Source organism: Cinclus cinclus, chromosome 2 (genome assembly GCF_963662255.1).
Source record: "Cinclus cinclus chromosome 2, bCinCin1.1, whole genome shotgun sequence".
Lineage (NCBI taxonomy): Eukaryota > Metazoa > Chordata > Aves > Passeriformes > Cinclidae > Cinclus > Cinclus cinclus.
The window spans coordinates 54,777,478-54,787,929 of record NC_085047.1 but is presented as its reverse complement, the minus strand read 5'-3'; the positions used below and the strand labels follow the sequence as shown (position 1 = coordinate 54,787,929).

At 42.0% G+C, this 10,452-nt stretch overlaps 1 protein-coding gene across 4 annotated transcripts in view; it reads right to left on the bottom strand.

Moving 5' to 3' along the window:
* Positions 1-1,406: 1,406 nt before the first annotated feature.
* Positions 1,407-10,452, bottom strand: part of DHRS12 (dehydrogenase/reductase 12) — a 28,974-nt gene continuing 19,928 nt past the window's right edge. For 2 of the 4 annotated variants that reach the window (XM_062487663.1, XM_062487665.1), the window contains 5 exons: positions 10,203-10,264; positions 9,355-9,459; positions 8,716-8,806; positions 7,267-7,404; positions 1,407-4,698 (listed from right to left, as the gene is read on the bottom strand). In XM_062487663.1, the coding sequence (XP_062343647.1) occupies positions 4,571-4,698; positions 7,267-7,404; positions 8,716-8,806; positions 9,355-9,459; positions 10,203-10,264 (524 nt within the window). In that variant the 3' untranslated portion in view covers positions 1,407-4,570. Of the gene's footprint in view, positions 4,699-7,266; positions 7,430-8,715; positions 8,807-9,130; positions 9,135-9,349; positions 9,460-10,202; positions 10,265-10,452 lie in introns of all 4 variants that reach the window. The other 2 variants (XM_062487664.1, XR_009932964.1) reach the window with 2 other exon arrangements.

Below are 10,452 nucleotides of genomic sequence, written 5' to 3'. Positions count from 1 at the left end.
GGAGGAATTGCACTATTTTGTGCATCACTCCAAGGCTCCCTGTGGATTATGGATTCTGAACTGGAAAGTAAAAGGAAGATGCTTAAGATTTTTAACCATCAAAGAAAACAGCACTTCCTGGGACCTCTCTCCCTGAAGTTTGCACAGGTGCAGGTTTTACCACTTTTCCTCTGTTTGGACAATATTTTTATCTGTGGAATGGCACTGGCAATGCCAGTACAGCAAAGGTTTGAGTTGTTTCTCCTGGCAGCAGGATAGAAACTTGTCCTGCTGAAGACCTTTGGCCAGGCTGACACTGTGTCCCTTTGTAAAGCTGAGCATTAGCATTAGTTTTGAGAGAGAACAAACTTCCTTCAGAGAAATACATAATTTTTCTTTTATCTGATGGCTCCCTCTAGAGAGAGGAACATAAATACTGACCTACTTCACAAACTGAAATTCTTGGATTTGATCACTTTTAGTCCCAGAGGTGTTTTTGTTGCACTTTGCTCCCTATCAGATTCGATGCCTTTTCAAAAGCTTCTCTCATTCATTGTCTAGATCAATACTTTTTTGGGTGACTGCAAGAATAGAGTTTTTGAGTCATCTAAGTTGCATTTCAAAATTATCTGCTGTAATCAGCTGCTCATTACAAGAGATGGAAGCCTAAGACAAACAGGGAAATACTGTGAGCTGAGCTAGGGAGCATGTGACGCTTTGTGCTGCCAGAGTGGAAACTGCCTGTTTAAAATGACAGTGGGTGGGTGTTGACCAGCACTAGTTTTAGGTAAGTATGATCCAGTGTCATGAGATGGAGTGCTTTATTTTTGCCGGGAGGGTGAGAGAGTAACATACAGAGGATCTCACAGATTAAACTGCTTCATAGCTGCCATTCTTCACTGTGCCATCAGGCTGTTCCCTGAACGAATACCTCCATGTGCACTCTCCACTCACCAAGTTCAGCACTGCTTAATAAACTGCTCCAAGTGCCATGGCTTTTAAAAAGGCTATCATTACAAAAATACAAATTAGTGCTTGTACTGACAACTGAAATGGCTGCCCCACCAAATAAATTTATTTGCATTGAGGTCTGCAGGACTGACTTATCAGGAAGGATATGACTTATAATGAAGGATATAACAGAACTCCCTCTGAGCCCAGGAAGTGCATGTTCAACATCCCAACTGAGCCTTGTTTAACAGGAAGGGGTGGCTCTGCTCAAACCTTGTTCCCACTGAGTGGAACACAGAAGCTGGAGCATGTGTTACTGCAAATGCCAACAACTGGTATTTGCCACTTACTCCAAAATTGTGAGGCATGTATGGGAGTGCCTTCATTCAAAGGCAAACAAAAACCAATTTTTTACACCTTTAATCAATAGCAGGTCGATTTAGTTTATTGGGTTCAGTTTTTTTTAACAATAAAGAGGGTGCAGAAATTAAACTTATGACAAAATGCAGTTTAAAAAATTGTTTTGATACCTGTTACATTGACCTCCTAAAAATTTTCATCCAGGACAAAAAGAGAAGTTGCAGTGGCCCCTGCATCACAGGGGCAGTCAGCCCTGCTGCACTAATGATGGGCTATCTTTCCATTAGGATGTAGGGAAATGACCAACTCCACATGTGCTCTGTGGTCCTACATTCCTGTGCAAGATCTCTGAGAGCAAAAACTTCCCAATTAGGTGACTTCATGAAACGAAGAAAAAATGTGATGCCGTCAGAGTGAGGTCAGTCATAAAAGCCTCAAAACTGCAACAAAAGAGTTGGGCTGCACATGCACAGCAAAAGAAAAGAACAGCTGCTGTGTTTGTCATTCTACTCCCATGAACCAGGTGTGCTCTCAAACTCCCAGTGTGCACTGCTTAGCAAGGACCTGTGCCACCTTAATTTTCTGGTCATCTGTCACTGAATGCTATTTTTATTTTGCTCATAAAGTTTTAGAAGTGGAATAGAAGACTGAGGGGAGACCTAATCACAGTTTACAACTTCCTTGTGGGGGGGAGGGCAGGCAGCAGACACTGATTTCTTTACTCAGGTGACCAGTGACAGGACCCAAAGCAATGGCCTGAGGCTGTCAGGGGAGGTTTAGGTTGGATATTAGAAAAAGGTTCTTCACTCAGAGTGGTTGAGCCCTGGGCTCCCCAGGAAGGTGGTCACAGCACCAAGCCTGAGAGAGTTCAAGAAGCATTTGGACATTGTTCTCAGGCACGTGGTGGAAGTCCTGGGGTGTCCTGTGCAGGGCCAGGAGTTGGACTCCATGATCCTTGTGGGTCCCTTCTGCCTCAGCATAATCTGTGAGTCTGTGAATGCATTCACTTACGTGAAGGTGCAAGTCTTTCTGGATTGCATTAACACAAATCCTCTCACTGGCTCGCAGCCACATGCCATGTTTGCTCTTGTGGAATTGGGCTGAAATGAAGCATCAGCAGGAACATAATACCAAAGTGTGTGACACTCTGGACTTTGCTTCCAGTTGCTGTTCCTGTGGTTTTGTTCCTTTTAAATCAAAAGTGCTCTTAAACCATAGCATATTGCTCTTTGACACTGTGACCAAACTTCGATTAAAGCAGTTTTGTTAACTTTGACTTCATTTTTAAACCGTGACACAAAATAGAAAATACAGGCTATTCAAATACACTAGTGCAGAATATGTACTAAACTGTGTTAAATACATACATATACAGTGCACAGTTCTTACTTTTATGAACTATTTAAATACCAGTCATTAAATTTTTCTTCTGTACTGCATAGCTGAGAAGCACACCGACGTAAATATGCAAATATTTTTATTAGCCTTGCAGCTATTGGGTTAAGAAATGTAGTTACTATATATGCTTCCAGCCCTTATCTAGTTTCAGGTAACTGTATATAACAGTTGAAAGCATAGAAAATGTTAGTACCAGATTTGCAGGAAATAAACCTCTGTACAAGCCTTGCTGTTGTTTTCTTTCACTGTAGTGCAAGGAGGAGTTAAGTTTATAAATGAGGCAATAGTTTGAATGCTGACCCAGCCTCTTCAGGAAGAGCTGTGACAGCCTGACTTGTCTCAGCACTGTTTATCATGGGAAAATTTTTCTTAGGGCCTCTCTGACAGTAAAGTCTTTATGGAGATTGACAGTAGGCTGAAAAAAGCATTTTTTCCCTTAAACTGATACTTAATAGGAGATCTTTGAATAATGAGGAAGTCCTGTCAGCCAGGAGGAAATTAAATTACGTAAACCAGACATGAAGAGCTCTCCTCTGTCCACCAGCAGTCTTTAGCTGCCACTCACTGCAGAGACTCAAGAACACATGTGTTATATTTGTGTTTAGGTCCTTGGTCCTACCACACTGGTGTGAGCCGCATGTGAAACAGTGCAGCAATTTTGCTGGGTTCTGGAGGCAGTTGGTTAATAAACACAGTTCAAGAGAAAAGGTGTTACCTTTGTTAATAATAGTCTTGGCTATGCAGTAAATCTGAAATAATTAAGACAAAATGAGTCCGACCAGAATATCTTAGTCTGAGCTGCTTGTCTTCAGCACTATTAGAAAGATGCAGCACTGTAGGTGGTGTTTCTTAAACTAGATCCAGTTGATCCCTGAGAAAAAGCCTGGTTTTCCCTTTACCAGTTTACAATGAGAAACTCAGCAAGTAATTCAAATGTGCACAGATCAGATAAGATGAATCCTGTCCTCTGTGTCTGAAGTAAACAGATCCAGACAAAACACAAGTCTCTCATCAGAAGAGGATTCTCCTCTAAAACCTGTGCCCCACCAGTGTTCTTTTTCCCTCTTAATCCCTTCATAATGATAGAACAATTGCCTTTAATCTCTCACAGAAATGGCAAGCAGGTACAGCTTAGCATGTTGTTTCTTTTTGTGCTTACAGTCATGCAGCCATTTCTCTGCTGGATCCAGCCATGTCTGGGTGTGTTGTGTTGAAACCTCCTACTTCATGGTATTTTGACATAAATGGGATAATATTTAGCCCTGGCTCCATAAAGTAATACAGAAGGCATTTGGCAGTGTTCCTAAATTCTTGCTGTTTAAACATGAGGAAACAGATCACTTCTGCATACCGGCACTAATTTATAGAAGGCTGTGAGGAATCCTTCCCTTTAAACTAAGCAGGCTCTGCAAGAGTTTCTGCATTCCCAGTTATATGTTTGAGCCCAGTCACCCTCATGCAGTGAAGGAAACCACCAGCCTGTCAAATACAGCAGTTAAAAGTTGTTTAAAACACCCCCACTTCTTTCCTGAAGTCCTTCACAAACACTACTTAAAGTACACTCCTCTGCATTTCTCTATGTTGAGTGTTTTAAATTATTCTAGGTAACTTTACAAACTTTAATAGGGTTTATTTTAATGCCTTTCAATTTCTCGTTCTATCCAAAGAGCACAACCTTAGTGTGTCTTGAGGCAGAAGCTGCACATTCACAGTGGGAGAGACTTGGCAGCAGAAAAAATTATACAGGTGCCACTCTACTGCCTCATAATGCGAACACCTGAATCTAATTCGTTTTTAACAGGCCTGTGGAATCCTACTTCCCCTCAACAGCAGGTTACTGTGCAATTACAAGATTTACAGTGACACTGTATCAGCAGAGACACTACATTCCTGGAGAAATGGATTTAAACTTCTGGGAGTATTCTTCCAGCACCTCCATTAGTTTCTCTTCATCCTCTGGTGGACTGTGAGTGTATGCTAGGGGTAAGTGTGTAGGGACTGGTTGCCTGTCTGGAAGAAAAGAAGAAGAAAATAAACAACACTTATGGGTACATTTAACTCTCTTATAGCAGAAAGGAGTTTTTTCTGATGGACTCTCTACTGCCCAAATATACCTCAGGAAGCCAGGAAACTTAACCTTCTAGATACCTGTAAATAATGCTAGTTGAGCATATCTTCTAAACCAAAAAAATTAAACCAATTCAATTTGTATTTTGGGGCTAGAGTGACTTTTTCTATAGCACAACATGATCGGAAGTGTGGAGCACATCCCCATTTGCAGCTGGGGACAGTTTAGGAAAAGGAAGGTTTCCTTGAGGGGTTATGCCTGTCACTAGTGCAACACCTGCAGGCAAAGAGCAATAGCTGGAGTTTCTTGCTGCAGGCAGAGGATGCTTTTGCACTTGAAACAACATTTTTCCTTCCTTCCTGGATAACATTTCTAGTACTGTACAAATCCCCAGCTGAGACTTTATAGTTAGGATTATTTTCTATCTTAAAATGCTTGCTTTCATCCTTAGAAACAATGGTTAAATTCTAAATGCAAAGGAACTTCAGCTTATTGCTCAATCACCATAAGTGAGACATATCCAACCAAGTTTGTTCAGTTTGATGCTTTGCTTGATTTTCCAAATCTCATGCTTGTCACTCACTCTGCAAATACAGCTGTTACCACCACCCACTCCAAGGGATTTTCCCCTCCAAAAACATGGTATCTAGAGCCCAGGAACCTTGTGACAATGCTGTCAGGTGTCTGTGGAACAACAGTCAGAGCACTGGTGCAGCACTGTTAAGTCTGTGTAGCGAGCCCAGCTTCTGCAGCAGCCAGCTGAGACAAAAAGAACAAGCTGTTGCAACCCTTGGCAGCAGATTTCCCTGAAAACCTATGAGGCTGTCACGGGGCTTCCCAGAAGAGCAGAGATATTTGCTCTCTTAAGAGCAAATGTTTACCTGACTGCACACACCACATAACTTCTGCTTACGGAGAACTGAGGAGAGAGAAACATGCAGAGAACATTCCCGTCTCCATCACTGATTATGAACAGCTCCCCACCTAGTCATTGTGCTTCCAGTAGCCTGTGCTAAAGTTTGGGAACTAGGTATGAAAGCCAAGTTCAGCATCACAGAGAAGATGCTTCTAGTCATTGGAATGCAGGTCTCTGTTAAACAATTTTTATGTACTTTAGCAGATGCAGAGAATTCTGGTAGAACTAGTTGTGTTCTCACTTCCCATTATTTTTTCTCAGAAAAAAAAAAACAAGCTGGCTTTGGTTTGTTCTCAGAGGAAACAGTAAAACAGAATGCAGAAAATGGAGGGAAACTGTGTAACTGTGCCTGATATGGAAAATGGCTGCCTAGGTCCAGAAGCATTTGGCTTACAGCAAAGTGCTTCCACACCCCACCCAAACCCTTCACCGAAAGGGCCTGAAGAGTTCCCATGTTAAGCTGGGGTTTCCAAAAGGCTGTAGGAGCAAGAAATAACTGACCTCACCACTATCTGATAAGCACAAGAGAGACTCAGAACTTCTCTTCCAGCTTTAAAAGCAGCCATGCCAGGACCAAAGCTCTCAAAAGCCAGTAGCTTTAGCTAAAGAGCCAGGGCATGCTCCCTGTTTACCAAAGCTGAGGGTGTACAAAGGCCAAAGGGAAGAGCCTGGTGGAATTATGAAAGAAACAGAAAGAACAACTGAGCAGAAGCATTAGGACCAGAAGAAAGTGACTGGAGTAAAAGAAAGGCAAAGCCTGGTTCTACAAAGAAGGCTGACCAGCTGGGATGTGGGGTTTCCACATGCTGACATGAAAAATGTCCATTTAAGTATCTGTCAGCCAATCCTGTGTGACTGTGGGACAGAAAGGACAAAGTCAACCCAAGTGCGGAAGTCTGAGCTTCCTACATTCTCCACACAGAAATTCAGTGAATCAGGATTTGAGTGCCACATCCAACAGACGCACTGAGCTTCTGTAAGAAATTACCCTGAGCTTTCTCATTCTGGACTGACCTGCATCACCATTAAGCATTCCTACTTCCAGCTGCTCCTCCAAAGATGCCTGTCATTTGCCTGGGAGAAGAGAAAGGCTCTGCCCTACTTTTCCATTCCCTAAGATCACAGTGCCAAAAATGTCACTGTGCTCGTCTCTGCCTGGTGTTAGAAAAAGGGGGAATTGGCAATTTTAGCTAGCATGGAACAGTAGGAAGAACCTGTCAAAGCAGAGCCAACTCCCAGTGCTCTGTGAGAAAGATGCTCCTTTCCTAGCATCATAAAAGATGCTGCTTGACTGCTGTGATTCACCTTCCCTTGGCACAGTCCTACATGCAGCCATTTTCATTACAAAAATCCCCAATCCTCCATAAAGAAATGCTTTGAAGTCTCTATCAGCTACTTTATAGGACAAAAGCAGGACTATAACAATATAACATGATGTTCACTCAAACATTTAGACTTGAAACAACTTTGAGGAATGCTTTATCCTTCGCACAAGCTGCCTGGTGCAGCCTTCATCCCCTTCCAGGCCAGACAGAGATCCTAAGCTCAGGCAGGCTGGAGATCTCCAGTCTGTGCACTGTGCACTGCTTCTTACCTTGGAAGAACAAGCCACTGGGCAGCTTTGTTGCTTCAGCTGACACCGCCAACCACAGGACGGTGTCAGCTCCTTGGGCCTCTGTGCGCAGCGAGTTCTTCATCCTCTCATAGAAATCAGGCATGGATGATCTCACAGCTGGAAAAGATAACAGAATGGTGGCCTGCCATGCAAGGCTTTTTGATTAAAAAAACAAAAACAACAACAACAACAAAAAAACCAAACAAAAAAACGGCTTCAAATTGCCATTTTATGTGTAAGGAGAGGAGGCATCTCTGGAGCTTATGGAAGAAAATTAGTATTTCCCCATATCTGGGAGTAGGATGGCTTGTGGGAGAATAGCATTAAGCTGCCAGATAATCCACCACTAGTTTGTTTGGGTCAAATTACAGGGACTAAACTGACAACAGGATCTGTAAGAGGTTCCTCTGCCAGCTCCATTCTAAACTGTAAAGACAGCAAACACCGGAGAAACACAAATTCCAAAAAACAGTATTCTAATGGGATTTTTAGCTCTTATTTTCTCACCAGTTTTAGGAAACCAGCCACAGCACTGTACTTAAAAACTGCTTACTTCCTGTCTAAACTCTGGCTTCATTTTATTTTGTCCAAGAGATGATGACTGTGGACCCATCCACTGCAGGTGTTTATTTTTGGGGGTTAGGGAGTGTTTGAACTTTAAGGCAGAATAACTTTATGGTTCATTAAGTTTGAAATCCATAATGCATAAATAAATGTATTTTAAAGAGAAAGAAATACTGGGATATTTAGTTGGAAAGGACTATTTTCAAGCATAAGGTAGACAGGGTAAATGCTTCTGTTGTCAGAAGCAAATTTTGAAAACTGCATCCTTATAAAAGACCTAGAGATGTAACTGCTATTCTGCATCCCAAGCTTGGGCACTGGGGGCTGGAAACATTGGGGAATGCAACATGCATAGTGCATGACTGATGCTGGCCCACCTCAGGCACAGTCACTGAAGAACAGCTGCAGCTCAAAGGGCTGAATGGCCAAAGTGCTTCTCAACAGCAGTAAATGTTTAGAGAAAGAGCAGAGGGGCTTGCACAGTGGTGCATGTTCCCACATGCCCTTGCAGATTTCCCAGTGTCTGCATACTGGTACTCACAGAGGCAGAAGCTCCATCTGTGTGTTTAATAGTTCCACTACAAATGTAACTTAAAGGTTACCTTAAAGAACTGTGTCTCTTTTGTGCAATTGTGCAGGGCTGGAAGCATTCACTACCCATTATTATTCTCTAGATATACACAGCTAGCAGACACCATGCAGAATAGAGCCACCAAGGAGATATAAAACTACTTCAAGCACCAGTTTGGAGAATATAAATTACTGCACCTGTTGGAAAAATATACTAGAAGTTTCATTTCTCTCTGCTTTTAGACTAATCCTGAAAAGAAAAAATTACTGTCAAGAGTGTGAAGCAGAGGTTACCTGGAGTGTCTGCCCAGCCGGGGTGCATCACGGAGAAATGGATGTTTCTGTGAGCCTTTGCCCACTGTTCTGTCAGGACAACTTGCTGTCTCTAGGATAGAGCAGTAAGAGCCACACTAGCACCAAGTTCAACAGCTTGTCCATCAAATTAGTTCCCAGGGAGATAAACTACATCAAATGTGCCATAAATACCAGAGCATTTATGCACAGCAGAAATATTCCCTTGCTCATCCTGACTGGATTTATTGGATAGTTTCATAAGAGACTTCCACAGTCATTGCCATCTATACCCTGGCCACAGATTTAAAGCAGCTGCACTGCTTTTATTGACCACGTCTACTTGCTGCAGACTGTGGGCAAGAACTAAGCAGGCAGACAGGGTTCATCAGCGAAAGACAGTGTTCCCCCTTGGGACTTCTCTCATATCAAATGAAAGTCTAGCCATGCTTTTCTCCATGTAAGATGTATGCACTACTAAGGGCATGCCATCATACTCCTGAAGATTATTGCCTGTGCATCTGCACATGGGTTGGATACAATGGAAATACAACAGTGACCAACAAGTTTTTTGCAAAGCAGATGGTACGAGGTACCTAGCAAAGAAGGGCTGGGCTTTGTTTTCAATCCCATGGACTGTACCTTGTTCTGTGCATACACCATAGTTCCATCAAATGGCCCATTTCCTGACTGCAAGTCAGATATGTTTAATTTTTGAACTAGCATGCCCCCAGAAGAGACAGTTATCTGTAATGAAATGAATGAAAAACAAATGAATGAAAAACAAATGAATGAAAAACAAATGAATGAAAAACAAAACACAGATGCACTCATGCATGCAATGTAGTCTTCAGGCAATAGTTGGAAGTCCCTGTGGAGCAGGACTCCTCTGTATACCCTTTGCATTATGCTTCTGCTCATGAGTAGAGCATACCTGGAGATGAGGTGGAAGATACGTATGTTTTTTAAGAAACTTTCATTCAAAGCAATGTTGATTCATTTCAGGAATTTTGTACTTCTTCCTTTTGAAAAGTAATGGGGAGAAAGAAAATAGCAGAATAGCACTATTTGCAGTTTGTATGTTTAACATTTACTGAAACTAATTAGAAACCATACAAAACTTGGGAAATTTAATTTTTAAAAATGTACCTGCTGTCTTATTTTACACCAAGATCTGTAAAGTTCTTAAACCTATATTCCTGTTGTACAATTTTGCACTCTGCTGCAGGAGCTAACTTGCCCTAGGGAATCCATGAGGGTAAGTTCCCAAACGAAGTGTTTTACTCTGATTTCCAATGAAGGTTTGAGAGCAGCAGGCAGGAGCTTTGCCTTAGAGAAGGAGGTTGTTGTTAGCAAAATCCAAGAGGATTTTAGAGATCCTTACAGTATTATTAGTAATCCTGCATTGCTAACACAGTCAGAGAACTGCTGTCACAAGCCAGAAGGTAAAAATAGTAAAACACCCCTTTTAAACAGCATCACAGACTCACCACTCTGGCATCAGCTGCTTTTTCCAGGAGGGGCACCAGGGCAGTTGTCATGATGTATGTACCTAGAAGAAAGACAGGCACCAACATTAACTTTTCCTTTTAAAAAAAAGCTTTCTTCTCTCCACCCTCCTTAAGAACCCAAAACCCAAAGTCTCTTTATCTGTGAAATCCAATCTGAATTTGACAATGACTTTTTGTTGCTGCTTCACCTCCAGTGTGTTAATTCAACTTGTAGTGTTCATGTTGCCAT